The following is an 18049-nucleotide window of genomic DNA, read 5'->3' as shown; positions in this document are numbered from 1 at the left end:
AAATGGTGTGTGCACTGTCACATCCACTCTGTGCCATTACACATGTAGTTCAGGCTCTTGAGAGATGCATGTCCAGTGGTTCCGAGGTGGAGGTTCGCCTAGGTGAACCTTGAATGCCAAGTTACATCGCAGAAAACAAATTTGTCTTGCACCCACCCTTTCCCTTCATCTTTTTGGCGATAAAGATCGTGAGAAAAAGGTGCTGTTACAGACAGCCCTTATCCACCGATGGTGTTAATGGCCTGATCACACCCCTTTTAATTAATGAATGGGAGAATGCCAGCCCGTGTCTTCGGTTTCTCCCATTCCTTGCGGGGCGGTGAGGGTGGTGCAGCCCCTGGGATCCTCTCAGCCCACGGAGGTGCCGGGAATTTGCCCCAAACCCTGCGGATCCAGGTGCCCATCAGGAGGCTGCGCGGCGCTCCCATGCAGGTGAGACAGGATGCAGCAAGATGCTGCCTCCAGACTCCTGCGCTGTTTTGGAGCCTTTTCGTGGTTCCGCCTGGCCGTGCTGCCTCAAGCCCGCGGTTTTCTCCTCGGTAGGTGCTGGATTGCACAGGTCTGCAGTGCCGGAGCTGCTGCTCCCTGGGGATTGGAGTTGCCAGGTCCTTATCTGGAGCCTCCCCTGGAGACACAGCCGGCCCGGACGCTGCTTGCCTTTCACCCGGGGGTGCTCAGCACAAGCCCTTGGACACCAGATTTGGGGGGGAAGATGGAAGCTGTTCAGGTGTTCATGCCCTGCTCCTTTGACAGCCTCTGTCTGTGAGTGATGCTTTGCCGGGCACCGTGCGCGGATGATTGTGGGGTTGGTTTGTGGTGGAGGTTGTGCTCTGGGAGTTGAGGATTGCTGTGCTCTGGACTGGCCACTGTCCTCTGCAGAGCCACAGCAGCTGGGCTGATGGTGACTTTCAGGAGGGGAAGACTCTGTGTTTAAATATATATAAATATGTATGTCTCTTATTCTAAAACTTGATGGCAAAACTGCAGATTTGGGCTAACAGAGGTTCAGTTTCTGTGTAAAAAGACTTGGTGTATTATCACTGTTATAATATGGAAGTCTTTGAGGATACTTTAGGTTTGCGATTTAGGTACTTTAGGTTTGCAATTTTTCATCTCCCCTTTATCAGCAGTAGTAGTAAAGAATTGTAAAATGTGACCTTTGCAGCTTCTGGATTGAACCTTTTAATTTTACCTTGTTCCTTAACCTGGACAAGATCAAGCTTTCCAGGCTATACTGCAAGCTGTGTCCCCAAGTAAATGGGCATTCAAGCAGATCAACTTACGGCATTTTATTAAGTCAACACTCATGCAAAAGCCACCTCCAGAGCTTAATAATTATTTACTGAGTGCTCCTGGGTCATGAGAGAGGTTTTCATTAAGTTCAGAAAGCATTATGTTCAGCCACTTGTGAAGGTGTGTTTTAAAGACAGGAAGAAAAATGGAAAACTACTACATGGTGTACAACAACTTAAAAAAATTTCTGAGGCTTGAATATTTTTGTTTGTGGCGTTGGGTTTTGTTGGAGGGGTTTTGTGTGTGTGTGTGGGTTTAAAAAAATTTTTTTCCAAGCAGGTTGGTCCTCTGAATTAATTTCATTTGAAACTCAGCCCTTATCTCCTTGGTGTAGTAGGTGTGTGTAGTGGATGGACGTTGCAGGGTTTTGCCTTCCCTCCCCAACCAGGTGCACTCAGTGCATCCGAGCAGGTGGGTGGGTGCCTTTTGGGCTGTGTTCTGTTCTGTGAGTGCAGCCCATGGTGCAGGTCAGGATACAAAAGCATTGTAGGAGGCACAGAGAACATTTACCTCGATGATGGAGCAGGGGCAGGCAGCCTATTTCTTTAAATGTGTAACCTTCAAGTGCGGAAACCTTTCATGTAGGAGCCTGAAACACGGTCCCGGCTTTATTATAAAGGCTGATAAAGGTCTCCACACCGTTTTTGTAACTGCTTTGTCCTTGGCAAGCCAGGATGTAGGAGGGTGCCAAATCTTGAGCTTGTTTTTTTTTGCATTGATACTTCAAGCAGCGCCAGGCAGTTGGCGGTGAGCGGAGCGACGCTGTAACCCACAATCAATTATTAAATGTTAGGAATGAGGTACAAAGTGCTCCAGGGAAAATGCTGTAGTAGTTGGAGTCCCTTACCTTGGCTGAAGGGGAAAAGGGATTGTGTAGGGTTTTTTTATTGTTTGTGGACTTTCTGTGTTTTGTTTTAGACTTTTTTTTTGAGTGGGGGTGGTGTGTGCAATCTGGCTCCTCCTTGCATTTATTTTGTTTTCTTTTGCTATTCTTCACTTTTCTGTTACTACTTTCTGAGGCAAACAGCATTGCTGGCTAGCAGGTCAGAAGCTAATACAGACATTGTTCTTCAGCCACATGTACAGTGCAGAGAACAAAAAATTTCTTGAGGTTTTACTGCTTGGTAGAGAGATTGAAAACAGAATTTGTAGAGATCAACTTTAATTTTCAAGAAACTCTAGTAATTTTCTCCAAGTGATGTTGGGAGCTGAGTGGTGGTCTCCTCTGAAAATGTCTTCTGGAGGTCAAGTATTTAAGTAACCACCATTATAGCACAGAACAAACTTAATCTTTAAAGCAAGGAGATGAGAGGTTGCCAACATGGCAACTCAAATGTGGATGCCTTTATTTTCTCTGTGAATAATTATGAATGGGCTAAGGGTAAGACATAAACAAAAGCGTTTAAATCCGGTGTTATTTCTTACCTCTGATATCTGGTGCAGCTCAGTGGATTTCTTGAGGTGCTAAATCTGCTTTTCTTGGCTGATTTCGCTGTGGACTAACCCATTAACAAACATTTGGCATGAATGGAGGGAAGAGAGCAGCAGCCTCCCTCTTATGTGCCATTTCTCAGTTAAGAGCAGGGAAGTCTATCCTGCCCAGAACAAGTGGCTTTGAAGGCTCTTTGTCTAATTTGTATAAGAAAAATTACACTGGAGACTTTTTTTTCTTAAAAATATTCAAAAGTAGTTAAAGTTTCCAAAGTAGTTAAAAAGCAAAGTTGAGTTAATTATATTTTTTTCCAGTTCAAAGTCTCCAGAGAAGTTTCTTAATCAATGCATAGATAGTGCAAAATAATGCATGTACATCAGATAACTCGTAACTAATGCATGTGAACCAGAGCATTTGTTTGATCAATTTATAGAATCTGAAAACAAAACTGTCCAACGAAAGATGAGTTTGTGTTTTTGCCTAAAGGGATAGATAAAATAATCAGTAAACATCTGGGAAGGTTATGGTCTCTGTAGGTCGATGGCAACAAAATCAAACTTGATTTTAATGTGATCAGTTACCTTTTATTATGTAATGGCTAGCTGCATAATAACTCATGTATGCAGTAGCTAACATTTCCCAGGCATCTGTGCAAAGGATATGTGATTTAAACTATTTAATAAAGCTTTATCACTTCATGATTAATTGGATTGGCTCATGACACATAACTAATAACTCCCAGTCTCTATTGCACTGTGCTTATTAGAGTGCTAATGGATAACTGGTTTAATCATGTGTCAATTAAAAGGATGAGTCGGTTTCATTTATTGCAATTAGATGGTTTCCATAAACTGTTTGCAGGAAGTATCTGAATTGCATCGTGTATTAGCTGTGTGTGGGCTCTGCTGCTGGCTCCACGCAATCTGGGGGTGAATCAGTTCGTGTAGGGGAGTTTTGGATCCACGTGTCCACCCTGGATTGTTCTGTGGTACATGGCACCGAGCGTGGTCACAGGACATCTGCCTCTGCACCAGCATGGAAGGATCAAGAAGCTTTAAAAATGACCATTTCCAAAACTCTCTGCATGAAACTTTAGAAAATAGCATGTTTTTAATGGCTTCTTTGGTTGGAAAAGTGAGTTTCTGACAGCATGGTCATGGAACCCAAACCATGTTCTGTTCCTTCTATTCTATGCTTGAGATGAGCAGACATGGTGCAGAAGGGAAGCTGGATGGGAGAGTGACCTGTGTAATGCCTGGGACAGACTTAGAGGAAGAGGTACCAAATTTTCAAAGTGTTTTCCATGTTTGATCAGTGCCACTCATGGCAGGTAGAAGGAATGCTGGTGTGGGAGACTGTCATGCACACAGGAGGAGCTTTGCAGACACCTGGGAATAAATAACAGGAAATCTGGCCATGTTCCTTCCCAGTGCTTGTGACAGAAGCATCTGGTTAGGCAGGCAGGTGTTGTGCAGCAGCTTTTATTCCAGAATAAGCATTATTTGAACTCACCTGCACTGATGGTGTGATGGTTGGGTGCCCATCTCCCTTTCTCAGTTAGTAATGGGTAGGATAAGAGGAGATGGCCCCAAGTTGTGCCAGAGGAAGTTTAGATTGAACATGACAAAGAATTTCTTCACTGGAAGAGTTGCCAAGCACTGGAGCAGCCTGTCAGGGAGATGGTTGAGTCACCATTGCTGGAGGTATTTAAAATTCACGTAGATGTGGCACTTGGGGACATGGTTTAGTGGTGGGCTTTGCAGTGCTGGGGTAATGGTTGGACCTGATGATCCTGGAGATCTCTTCCAACCTAAACAATTCCATGATGCTGTGGCAGTAGCTGCAGTCTGGCAGCACGTGGCTGTCCGCACTGTGTTCAGGGCTTGTCTGCCTCTTTGCCATGTGAAATACTGAGCAGAATTGCAGAGGAAATAAAGCCCGGGAGCATCCTCACCCTTTGGGGAAGAAGTTGGCAGAACAGCATTTTCTGGGACTGCCATCTCATTAAAAGTCACAATACTTGAAGCTTTTGTTTACAGTTTTTGATCAACAGTAGAGCCTTGAATCACCTGCAGGAAGATGGAAGTACACTTGGTGCAAGGAGGTAAAATAGTTGTGTGAGCAAGATGAGGCTCCTGGCAGGAGCTGTTTGAAATGCTGTGCAAGTAATTTCTCCTTCCTGCTCCCGCTCTTTCCCCAACATTTTTGTATATGGAAAGGTTCTTCTGAGATGGTTTCCAGCACACTTGGCTTTGGTAGGCGGAGAAACAGTTCAAAATGAAAGAAGGTGGGAGGAACTTCTGGGTTACCAATTTTGCAACATTAGGTATCTGTAAAAATTGCCAGTAGCACACAAATGAGAATGCTGACAAGTGTGGTACAAAACTGGCCTTTTTCCAACATGAGGAGAATGAATCCTTCCCTGAATGCAGCATTTGGGTGGATTTTTTCTTTTTTTTCTCTCATGTATTACAGTGGTCTCTGAGGTGGGATGCAGAGTGTTGTTAGTGGGCAGAAAGAAAATGTGAGCACTTCAGCAATACATGTATATAGTTCATAAATAAGTAAACATTTTGAGAATGCATGTTCAGACATTCCTGGTAGGAATGTATAATCAAAACAATTGGGAGACCACTCATCTATAACTATCTTGGTCGTGGAAATAAAGCATCTCTTGGGTTTAGAAATGTTAAAGTGGTTCAGATGTGCAGCCAGAAAACAAGCTGCTGGATTTAGATGTGAGAATGCTTCACCCTTAATTGAAAAGGGAGTGTTTTTTACAAGTATCACAGTCAATGACTTGTCTTGAGCAGCTAATTAGTACGATTATTCCACAGCTGCATTAGTTTCACCACAAAGGTTTTCTCTTGTTTTATCAAAAGGATCAGTGTCTCTGTGAATGTTTCAACATGACAGGTCTTAAATAGCAAGATGGTCCCCTGCCTCCCTGCCCCCAAAATGTGTGCTCTGGAAGAGCAGAGTTTGATCTCTTGGGGCAGTAGGCATGGGTTCTCTTTTTTGTTTCTGCCCTGAACTGTGTTCAACATCAGTCCTAAACAAAGCCAGAAAACTTCCAGCAGTGCTGGCTCTGGCTGTCACAGCACGAGCAGCAAGACCTGGAAGGGATGCTGGCTCCCAGATTGCGTGTCCTGCCAGCATCCCACAGGTATCAGCACTGGAGCCAGAGGTGGGGATTTCAAGAGCAGCTTCCTCCTAGCGCCAGGAGGGTTAGTGCTGGCTTGCCAAGGCATGGCCCATGGATTTTGGTTGTGCAGGCTAAAAAAATGATGAGTTGCTCTAGAAAGTGTCCATGGTGAAGTCCTATGGTCTGTTTGCCAATGGTGTAGAAATGTCTCTTAGGTGGTAAAGATGAGCTGTCTGCTGGCTTGGGCCAGCCTGTTGCTCTTTGTAAAGTATGACTGGAATAAAGCTGTTACTGTTGTTTATTTTGCCTGGCTTTTGTATCTGGAAGTGCTCAGAAGATGGTGGCAGGCCTGGGGTGATAGTTGAGTTTTTGGTAGAGATCTTTTTTTCTGACGCTGAAAAGTCACTGCCAGCAAGCCCAACCCTAAAGTAGCATTATGCAGGAAATAATTGAACTATGTTTTGTTGTTCATGGGAGAAGTAGATTTACTTTAATTTGAGTTAGGACTGGAGTATTATCCATACCAATCATTAGACTTGCTTCAGCTCTTTATTACTAAGGAAAAAGGAATAAATGTGCCTACTACTGTCTATAAACGCATTTGTTTTTCTCGTGGGTGTAAAATTTGAAAGAGCAAATGGCTCTTTACAGCTGGATGTTGGTGTTTGGGGAATGGTTTGGCTGCAGTCAGGTTAAGGCAGCCTAAGGTGGCTGCTGAGTACCTGCAGTAGGTCAGCTCCAACTTCCCTTTGCACGGAGCCGCGGATCCTCACCCATCGCGCCCCACATTCCCCCGTAACTGCACCAGCTCTGGCCCCCAGAGCTGCCATCCCGCTTGGTGGAAGCTGAGCTCTCTTTCTCTGGTCTTCCCACAGCAATTCCGAGCATCCTGGCGCTTCCAAGCCTCCCTTAAGCTCCTCCAGCATGACCTCACGAATCCTGCTCCGACAGCAGCTCATGCGTGAGCAGATGCAGGAGCAGGAGCGTCGGGAGCAGCAGCAGAAGCAGCAGGCAGCCCAGTTCATGCAGCAGCGAGTGCCCGTGAGCCAGACACCTGCCATCAACGTCAGCGTGCCCACCAGCCTGCCCCCTGCCACCCAGGTGCCCATGGAGGTCCTCAAGGTACGCACCTTTCCGCTCAGGAGCTCCTCAAAACCCGCTTTGTTTACCAGGGACGTGGTTCTAAGCGTTTTCGGCGACCACCTTTTGCAAATAAGCTGCTCTCTGGCTTAGTTTGCAGCTTGTTCTGTTGGCCTGGTAGCAAAAAGTGGAAAAACTTTAAAAAAAAGTTTGTACAACTTTTGTTTTCTTTCAACTTTGAGATCGCCGGAGGGAGGTTTTGTAACAAAACTGAGTTTTCCGTCATTTTCCGTTTGGAAAACGCTTCTCCATTTTCTAGTGCTTAATTACTTTCAATACGAAGAAATTATTAGTAGATAACAAATCCATGTTTTGGTTTATAAAGGAAAACAATGAAATAGTTTTGTAAGATGGAGTCAAAACTCTTTACAAAAGAGTTCCTCAGAAAGCCTTAATCTGAAATATGGGTGAGTTTCCAGCTACTTGCAACGAGTCTTTGTAATCCTTTTTTTGTTTAAATGACTTGTTTGCGATTAGTAGCTTTGGATTCCTTGTCCCACTGGAAACTGTAGGAGCTTGTTAGTGTCCCTCTGTCAAAGGGCATGTAGCTTGCTAATTACTCAGGGAAAAACGTGCACAGCTATAAGAAAAGAGATAATTTCACGCACTGCTTCAATTCAAGTAGGCTGAAGCACCGTGAAATGTGTGAGTAAAACAATGTCAAATGTTCTGGAGAAGTTTGCTGACATATTTCATGAAAATACAATTTTCAGCAGTTTTGTAGAGTTTGCTCTGCATTATTGCTGCATCTTTTTATTACAGTTTGTTGTTTAGTCAGTGAGCATATTCTTACCACATAAGTTAGCTGAGCTTGGTGACAAACCGCTCATGTTGTGCTTTTTGCTGTTGTATACCGATGATATGCAGTCAGAAATTCAGTTTTAAAACAGACTTGCTGGCACAGGATTTTGAAGGGGTCTGTGTGACAGGTTTATGGGGAAAATATAAGATAATTTTATTTATTGAATCTGCATTATGATGTTGTGTTGCCAGCACTAAAACTAACACTTGATTTGGGATCGTAGAGTCATAATCCAGTATGTGATCGAGAAGCAAAAAGGCAGCAGTTGAATTTTGAATTTTATTTCTCCATAAACACACATTTCCATTAAAAATTAAATATAATATTCTTTGAACATGTGAGCATATGTCTATAGTAAGGAGTCTGAAATAGTCTGGGAAGAATTGTTTTGTCTAATGTTTGTGTATTACTCACGATGTTTGTGTATAATAATTTCTTCAGCTTGTTTCCAGGTTATGGCTGTAGTTATAATTCAGGTCCAGCAGATGTGTAGGTGCTATGAAATAGGGTTTTTTTTGTGATGCACCTAGCTAAATAAACATATTTTACTTATATATGTTTATTACATATATACTTACATTATGTTTTTTACATCCTTTCATCCTAATCTGTTAAAATATGAGTTTTAGGGTATTTTTCAAGTACTCTGAAAACTTGTCAGAAAGTGTTTACTTTTTTGATGATACTTTACTGATAAGGAAGGAATATAACATCTTGAAGAAGCATTTGCAGTTGTCATTATTGTTCATTTTACAAATGCCTCTTTCTATGGGAGAGGAGGGAAGGCAGCCCTTGATTTCTGAGGGACAGACTTCAGAAATCTCTTCAGCCAAAAGGTGATGCAAATGGGGTTCCTGGGACCTGGCTTGCCACAGGATCTGTGTGCAAAGCTGTAACCTGCTGAAGCATTGCTAGGAAACTTCACCCACAGGACTTGAACCTGAACCCTTGTCCCTTAGGATTCCAAAATTTGTTCCCCATTTCCCTCTGATGGAGAAGAATCTCCTGGAAGGAGTTAGGACACTTCTCCTTCTCTTTAGCCCAAATAAGAGTGCATGACCACGTATAATAAAACATTAGGAGAATATGTCCTTAAGCAGTTTGTAAAATAAAACTAGTTACTGGCAACAGCTACCTTTTGGCAATGGAATTCCATTTTGAAGGTGATAGTTGTGGAAATATCAGCAACCTGCTGGACCAAAAATGTCTGTCTTCTCATCACCTACATTTCCATAAGTAACAGTCAAAATCAGCAAAACCAAGTCCTCTGGGACTCTGCCTGTGAGAGGACAGAAAAACTGCAAAACTGAGGAAAACAGCAAAGCTGCTTTGCATGGCTTTGCTGCTTGTGTTTCTCGTGGAGGAAAGCAGAGGAAGATTCACCCTTTTATCCTTACTCATAACAGTGGACCAGTTCTGTACAAAAAAAAATATTAGTACAAAATGTTTGAAGTCCTGATCTTCCTGAAAATTACCACTGAGGCTTCAGTGAGAGTAAGATTTGGCAACAGATCCATAGAGTTTTCTTTGTGGTTTTTGGGGGGGATTGTTTTGGGGTTTATTTTTTTTGATTTGTTTTTCCAAATAGGATATTTGGCTCAAAAGCTGAGATTAACAATAACTCAGGATCTTCCTGGTGCCAGTGTGCTGACAGCCAGCTCTGGCTGCAGTGACATCATTTCCCTGCAGCTGCTTTTTACACTTCAGTTGTTTTTTAGCTGTAGACAAATTTTCCATATGAGCTGTACAGAAGTTTTAATAGATAAATAGGGAGCTAAGTTGCTAACTTTACTATCCATATGGTCTGAATTTAGTGACCATAAACAATGGGAAATAAAAAAGGAGGTTTTTTACACTTTCAGGAATTTTAACCTGCAAGGCAACTTTGTTTAAAAGTGATCTTTTTCAATGTTACTTCACAAACAACACCAAATCTAGCAGCTGGTTTTGTTGTGTTTGCTTGCTTGTTTGTTTTGGTACTTTGCATCAAAAAATCCCACTCTAAGCCTGTTGAATTTGTCAGTGTTTAGTGGTTTTAATTATGTTGTGTGACTTGCCCTTTCACCCATATCTCACAGTGTGAGAAGGAGAGTAATACTTGCATATCTGAGGATGGTAATTCAGAATGACTGGTTTAAAAGGAAGCCAGAGGTGTTAATGAGCTTGGATTTTATATTTGTTTTCAAGATGTCCATTTAGAAACAATACAGAAAGAGAAATATGTACTAATCTATGTCACGTTGCATAGGCATCTCCAAATTGCATAACATTTTATGCTCAAGGCCATGTGAATAAATTGGATTTCATTTTCTTGAGTAATGACTTCTCATTGCATCACTCTTCTGCCAAGTAATGTAGCTTGGCAAGGTAGGAGATGACCTGCTGGAATTCGAATTTTGCATTGCTTTGTGCTGCCTAATTAAGAGATGGTCTGAGAGTAGGTTTGATGCTTTTGGAACAGTATCCCTTCAACTCTGATAGCAAAAGGAAGATTTGTTACAGCTTGTGGTTATCCTTCTGCAGAGCTGGGGTTGGCTTCCTGGGCTGGTTTGTCTTTGAGCACCTTCTCATCCATCTCCAGCACTACTGAGACATGTCACCAGGAATTCTTTGCTTCTGCTGTAACTCACCTTCTTTCTCTGCCTTGGAAATAGGAATAGAACATAAAAAATTATTTATTGGAGTAGTTTCAAGCCCTAGTAAATCCCTTTAAGGATGGGATCCCATAAGGATGCATGGGTCCCATAAGGACCCATTCCTTATGTTTTTATTTATTTATATTTAAAAGGATTAGCATCTTTGCAAAAAGTTCATTTTAAAACGGAATTGTTGCTGTGCTATGTGACTTGTATAGCTTTGCCTGATTTTTGGATCAAGCTTACTGTATAGAAGTATGACACAATCCCCTAAATCCTTTGAACCTACCTGTCCAAAAGCCAGTGTGGCACTGCAGAATCTGTGGCTGGTGTGTGTGTGCTCCATTGGAGAGGAGCACAGGAGCATCCTCAGGAGGCAGAACAGGCTCTGTGTGTGCTCCATGGGGGCAGCAGCACAGGAGCATCCTCAGGAGGCAGCACAGGTTGGTGTGTGTGTCCCCTCCATGGAGCAGGAGCATCCTCAGGAGGCAGCACAGGTTGGTGTGTGTGCTCCATGGGGGCAGGAGCATCCTCAGGAGGCAGCACAGGTTGGTGTGTGTGCTCCATGGAGCAGGAGCATCCTCAGGAGGCAGCACAGGTTGGTGTGTGTGCTCCATGGGGGCAGGAGCATCCTCAGGAGGCAGCACAGGTTGGTGTGTGTGCTCCATGGGGGCAGGAGCATCCTCAGGAGGCAGCACAGGTTGGTGTGTGTGCTCCATGGGGGCAGGAGCATCCTCAGGAGGCAGCACAGGTTGGTGTGTGTGTCCCCTCCATGGAGCAGGAGCATCCTCAGGAGGCAGCACAGGTTGGTGTGTGTGTCCCCTCCATGGGGGCAGGAGCATCCTCAGGAGGCAGCACAGGTTGGTGTGTGTGCTCCATGGGGGCAGGAGCATCCTCAGGAGGCAGCACAGGTTGGTGTGTGTGTCCCCTCCATGGAGCAGGAGCATCCTCAGGAGGCAGCACAGGTTGGTGTGTGTGTCCCCTCCATGGGGGCAGGAGCATCCTCAGGAGGCAGCACAGGTTGGTGTGTGTGTCCCCTCCATGGGGGCAGGAGCATCCTCAGGGGGCAGCACAGGCTGGTGTGTGTGTCCCCTCCATGGAGCAGGAGCATCCTCAGGAGGCAGCACAGGCTGGTGTGTGTGTCCCCTCCATGGAGCAGGAGCATCCTCAGGGGGCAGCACAGGCGGCTCACGGCCAGCACCGGCCCACAGAATTGCAAATCAGTTCCACTGAAAATATTACCAGTTCTTGCAGGATTGAAAACATTTCTGGTGGGCAGCTGACACCCAGCCCTCTGCATGTCTCACTAAGCAGATGGAAGGTGGAAAGTGAAGGGTGAACATTTCTTCCCTCTGGCCCTCCATGGTGCTTGTTGGCGTTCCTCGGTGCGTGGATGTGACACTTGCTGTCATGGTTCTGATGTGATGCACCAGGTCACAGGCTGATGGAACCTAAACTGGGGATGTGCTCTGGGTTCCTGTCCCTGCTGCTGGATGCAAATACTCCCAGGGATGAGGCTGCTGCACATCCCCTTCCTCCTGAGTGTTGTCACACCAAGTACATAGCATGACAGAAATCTGCTGGACTTCTTACACCTCTCTCTCCTTCTTTATCTGCCTTTGGGGTTTGTAGAATATAACTTCTTTGGCACAGATGGGAGATGGTTGATACTACTGCCAAGATCAGCCTCCAGGGCTGCAGTGGGAACCTGCAGTGGTACAGATATCTTTGGAGAGCTGCATAAATGCTTTGCAGGTGATAAGGTAAAAGCAGGTCTCCTCACCAGCAGGTCCATTTCATCCCCTTTTAGCTTGTTTTTGGAGAATAAGGAAACAGTTCCCTTGCTCCAGGGTCCTGCTTTGGGGATCTACATGTTGAGGTCTCTGCTTTCTGGGCAAAAATCTCTACTTGTGCATATACTGCCAGCCCTTGCTAATAGGGCAGTTCACCCCAAAATATACACATGTATATTTTATATATATATGTATCTAAAACATATGTATGGAAGCATAGGCCACAAACTCAGTTTTAATGTTTCTCCTTAAGGCATTTTAATAGTCTATCTCCATACAACAATGCTTATAATATGTGAAATATTAAAAAAATTTATCTGCCACTGAAGCCCTCACTTTGGATTCCCCCTGCTAAACTGCCTGGGTTTGTGTCCTCACGGTAGATATTAATTGCTCTTTTGGTGCCAGAATTTCATCATGGCCTTTCTTTCTTGTCCTGAGCAAAGCCTAGAGCCCAATCCTGTGTACTGGATTCCCTCTCTTGCTTTGTTATTCCAACATCTTTGCCCACCTCATGGCAGTACTGTGGGCTGATCACTGCTGATACCAGAGTGAGTGTGGTTGTCTTCTGCTCAGGGCCATCCCATTGCTGCAGTTTGTGCTCATCTTTTTGTGTTCCCACTTTTTCTGAGTGCACAGGAGTGCAGGCAGCCAGCCTTGCCTCTCTCCTTCACCCTCATGTCATCACTCACTCAGACTTTAAATGTGCCACTACGATAATCCCTGCATCAGAAACACTGTATTTCTTCATTTTTGAAATGCCAAGCATTTCTTCCATTTGATGTTAATGACTGTTGGGCATATATTAAAAAAGTACCTCCTCCTGTTTTTTTTTAAGGTGCATATTCCATAGATTGACCTGTGGAAGCTGCGCCTGGCAGGGAAGGCTCAGCAGCTGGCACTTGTGTTCTTGGTGTAATAATTACCATAAGACTTCATTGTGTGCAGGACTTATCTCACAGTTCTGAAGAACAGAACAATGGGATGGCAAGATAGATATGTGGCAGTGCCTGCCCCAGCAAATGTCTGTTTGTGGACATGCTTATCTGATTAAAAGTTAATTTAATCTCACCTGACAATGGTAGATAGTGGTGTGTACTGGTGTGTTAGGTAAGCCTGGTGTGTATTTCTAATCAAGAACTTAGACAAGTGATTTGCCAGACTAAGTCTTGGTGAGCTGCAGATAAAGCATTTAAACTAAGGTTACTTACACTTGGTGACATACTCTAAGTCATCAGCAAAGAAGAACTTGCATTTAGCTACAGAACCACTAAAGTCTGCCTTGCCTCTTCAGCTTTCATGTAAGTAAAAGTATCTCTCTGGTCTAAAATCTTTTGCTTACTCAGTGGGTTGAAAGCAGTTTTAAAACAAGCACTAGTGCTCGAGGTCTGCATCAGAAATAGAGGTAAAATGTAAACTCTTGCTTAACACCCAGGGTATTAGACATTAAAAATGCATGGAATTCAAGGGGGCAACATACTTCTGTGTACAAGTATCTGATGGTTGACTGCTAGTGCAAAACACTGCTCTCACCCTTCGTCCCAAATGCCCTTTTCCTATGCATGCAACATGTGTGCACTTGGCTCTTGAGGGAAATGGTTGTTGCTGATAAGGGTGTCTGATTTTCCATCTTGTTTCTTCAGTTGTGGCACAAAAATGCAGCTCCCAAAGTTGGGGGACAAACTGTGCTGCTGCTGGGGTTGAGAAGATTTCTTGGGAAAGTGATGTGAGCAGAGTGGGGAAAATAGGTGAGAAACTGCTCCTCATCACAGAGCTCTTGCCTTGCAAGTTCACAGTAGTTGCCTGGAAGTTTGAAATAACTTATTTGCCATGGAGGAAATCAGGATATACTCAGACAAAATGATGCGGACAGTTGGAAGTCCAAGCTCTGATTGCTCCTTGGAAATTCTTGCTGGTTTATATCCTAGTTGGTGGTCTTGAGGATTTGCTGTCTTCCCACTGGCAGGGGAACATCCACAAAATTAAGAAGAGCTTGCTAAGTTCGGTCTGTTACAGCTTCAAAGCACTCTTTTTTTTTTTTTTTTTTTTTTTTAATGGTCTAGACATATTATCTGCTGGCTGAGTTACCAGACCTTGGGAAAATGATGGTTCACCATGTGTCACTGGCTGTTTTGGACCTGCGGAAGATGAGTTAATCTTGTGCAGATTAAGATTTGTAGGTGCCCATAGCTGTGGGTATTAAGAGCATTGATGAGGCTCCACAGCCCCCAGGTTTTAGCAGCTGGTACCAAGTCCTTTGTCAGGCAAGATGAATTTAATAACCACCTTACTCCTGGAGCCAAGGCTGTAAGAGGAGGGTGAGTGCTGGTCACTGCAGTTGTGTTTGCTGAAGCCATGGCTTAATTTAGCAGAAAATAATGCCCAGAGCCACACACAGTGCTGGCAAATGTGGGAGCTGGGGGGAGATCCAGGGGGGCCTCTGCTGACACCTTTGATAGGCCTTAAATTTTAAATGTGAAAACTCAGATCTGCTTAAAGTAATCGTTGGGTATTAGGTATACTCACAAATATTTCAGTTCTTCAGCTGGTTTGGCAGCATTATTCTCTGAGATGCTGAACCTGTGTAGTGAATGAATTCAAAGTGACAAGCTGGAGGCATTCCTGCCATTCAAGAGAGGCTTAAGGAATTTCTTATTGGCTAAATTACAAATATGTAGCATTTTGCCCAGCACTGCATGGCAATTTCAACCTGCCTGACCGTGACAAGATTAGTACTTTTCCTCCCTTTCCCCAGCAGTAATTTTTTTTTTTTAAATTAGATTAAGAAGTACCAGGCAGAGATGCAAAAGCTTGAAAGAGTGAAAACCAGCCTTACCTTGAATGATTCTGTCTGTCATTGGATTGGTTCCTTAATTAGCCCCATGTCCTTTGACCTCTTGAGAAATAAGTAAGGGATAAATTTGGGGATAAAGACAAAGACGCCTGGAGATTTACCACACACCGCTAGGTAATTCATCAAGGAATGTTGGTAATTAGCCCTGCCTCTTTCCTTTCTGGCTCATTTAATAAAACTGGTTGATTTAAAATAATGCCTGCTGGTTCATTATCAACTACTTTAAGAGCCAAGTTATGAACTTGAAACAAAACCCAGTATTGTGTTGTCTGCAAAGGACCTGGCAAGCGTGTTTTGTTTTGTTTTTTATAAAAAAAGAAATTGCTCTGTCTGGTCATCAGTCTCCCCAGCTTGATAATTAAATATTACTTTGTTTGGATTACGATTTGGCTTTTTGGGTGTGTTTATTCCTGGTGTCTGCTGCTGAGAGGCAGAGAAGAGGGGAACAAATCCAAGATCTTGAAAAGGTACATGTCAGATGGTGTTAAGAAAGCATGGCCTGATGGAATTCAGCTGAATAAGGACTTTACAATAGTAGTAGTTGTCCAGTTGAGGAAATGGGCAACTGTTTTAACCCTTTATCTCTCAGAAGTGAGTGCCAGCTAAGTGTCTTGTTCTTTGAGCAAAATGATCCATTTCATTAACCCATCTCTTTATTGCTTGTAATGGCAGTTTTCCCTGAGCAGAGGACAGAACTCATCTAGTTTGTACCAGTCTCTCTTTTTCTTTAAAGATGGGAATAGCATTACTTGGAAGTTAAGTGAGAGGCTCAGGCCAGCGCTGGATCAGCACTGCTGCCTTTGCAGTGTCTGGGAGAGTTTCTCAGTGTCCACTTGGAGTTTGTTACAGCAACACTTGCTGGCCAGGAGACCTGGTTGGGTCAGTCTGCCTGAATGAAAGAATGAGCTTACTGTAAACCTTCCTTTAATAATTCATGTCAGACTTAGGTTGCAACACCTCTGAAACTGTTGTTTCAGGAGAAGCTGGCAGTGCTGGCCTGCTGATGGAATCCTCTGTAAGAATTTCTGAGCATGGAACCTCTCAGTATCACTTGGAGCAGAATTGGATGCAGTGTTTCAGTGCAAATAAGAAAGAACATCCTCCTGCTCATCTTCCATCCATCTCTTTTCCATCCCCTGGGGTAGTGCTTATTCTTGGAATCTTGTGTTCCATCGATGCTTTTGTGACCCAGCAAAACTACGTGTCTGCTTTTGTATACTTGGCAGATTAATAAATAAAAGAAGATATTAAATGTGATGGCCTCTGTGGAAATACAACTCTGCCAGTGATTCTTTTGTCACCAATGATAAAAATAACTTGCTGCTGCAAACAGTTGCAGGGAGGCCTCTGGGGTGTTGGGATAACAGCTCAACCCTGCAGGTTGTCACTGGATGTTCTGCCACTGGATGCCAGTTACCTGCTTATTTATTATTTTGAGACCCGTTAATAAACTCTAATAGTTAAATTGATTTTAAACTAGGTTTGTTTTTTCCAGCGTGTAATGATGTAGAACAGAAAATCAAGTATCTTTTAACCAAAATGACCCCAACAAACAAAATTCTAATACCAGTTTTTGTAAAGTTAGAGTGTGCATGCCAAATTAATAGTTTGGGTTTTACACATCATCCTATTAGAACATACTGGAACAATATTTATTATGGACCTCTGTGACTTTGAGTCCTAGACTTACTGAATATCAGTAGTTGAAGTTCCAGTCAGATGTTTGAAAATTCTTGTGTAAGTTATATAATGCAAACAGATTATTTTTGAGTTGGTCCCCAGCAGCAGGCACTTCCACATCAGCATTACAGTAATTTAACAGTAATTCATAGTGCTGCACTTCCATAATTTCTCAGCAGATGGCATTACGGTTTCCAGGACTGTGTATTCCTTGGGAAAGCTCTCAGCTGCCAGGGAATTCATCATTTTGAACTATTCTCTTCACCAGTCAGGGCTAATACTCAGCTGTAAGCCTGTTTTGACACATTATATTAATCGTGTTGTTTGGTTGTGTTGTTGTATTTTATTTTCCCAGAGGTGCCTTTAATCCATTAACCAGGTAAAAAGCTGTATGTGATAGTTATTGCATTAAACAACTAAGGCAAGCTGCCTGTTTTTAAATAAAACTGCTCCTGGTGTCTAGCAGAAGAAATAAACTTTTTCAGCAGGTAAGACTAGAACATTAGAAAAGGTTAAAAAACAATGTTTTCTATTGAACATTCCCAATCCTCAAAGCTATGTAAGACACAACTGTTCTGTGTTAAATTCTACCCGCTTCCTGCTTTGTGACATAAATTCTGGATTTTGTAGAAAATGTCAGCTAGTGAAAGAAAAATCATTTGGAGCAGAATTTGATGCCTTTGTGGAAACAGTAACAAATATTAGTGTGTTCCTAAATAAAGGTGGCTTGCAGAGCACAGAAGGCATCAGGTGTTTTTGGGCACCCCTCCTGTGTGCATCCCTGGCTTCTGGGGATGTTTTTGTCACTGACCTGGCTGGAATCCGTGTCCTGTCCCCCATGGACACTCTGACATCAGCAGGAGCGTGTCTTGCGTGTCTGAAGAAACCAAAGTTTCAAAGAGCTGGTTTTTCTGTCTGGGAACAGTGTGCTCCTTGTGTCTGTCTGTGTGTCCATCCTCGCTCTCCTCCTGGGTGCAGAGAGGGGCAGATCTGCTCACCAGGGAGCATCACAGGCCGTGCCTGTGCCATGGATCCAGAATGAGCTTGGGGCACCGGGAGTTATCCTGACCTACAGTCCAAACCACTCCTTTCATCTCAGAGGAAGCTTGCAAGTTAAGCAAGGCAAATCAAAGCTTGTATTTCAGGATGCCTTCCTAAAACTCACCCAGAAGTTCCTGGTTGAAACCAAAACTAAATTTTGTTAGTAGACATAATGGCTGGCTGTGAATTAAATCTCTCTGTTCTGTCAGAGGAAAATAGCAGTGTTCTTCTTG

The 18049-nt window shown here is 43.5% G+C and overlaps 1 protein-coding gene across 2 annotated transcripts in view; it reads left to right on the top strand.

The window, feature by feature from the left end:
* Positions 1-18049, top strand: part of MITF (melanocyte inducing transcription factor) — a 118805-nt gene that overhangs the window by 67124 nt on the left and 33632 nt on the right. For both annotated transcript variants that reach the window (XM_059479839.1, XM_059479838.1), the window contains one exon: positions 6746-6992. In XM_059479839.1, the coding sequence (XP_059335822.1) occupies positions 6746-6992 (247 nt within the window). The remainder of the gene's footprint in view (positions 1-6745; positions 6993-18049) is intronic.

Source organism: Ammospiza nelsoni, chromosome 11 (assembly GCF_027579445.1).
Source record: "Ammospiza nelsoni isolate bAmmNel1 chromosome 11, bAmmNel1.pri, whole genome shotgun sequence".
NCBI classification, from domain to species: Eukaryota; Metazoa; Chordata; class Aves; order Passeriformes; family Passerellidae; genus Ammospiza; species Ammospiza nelsoni.
This window is presented reverse-complemented; position numbering and strand designations above follow the sequence as displayed.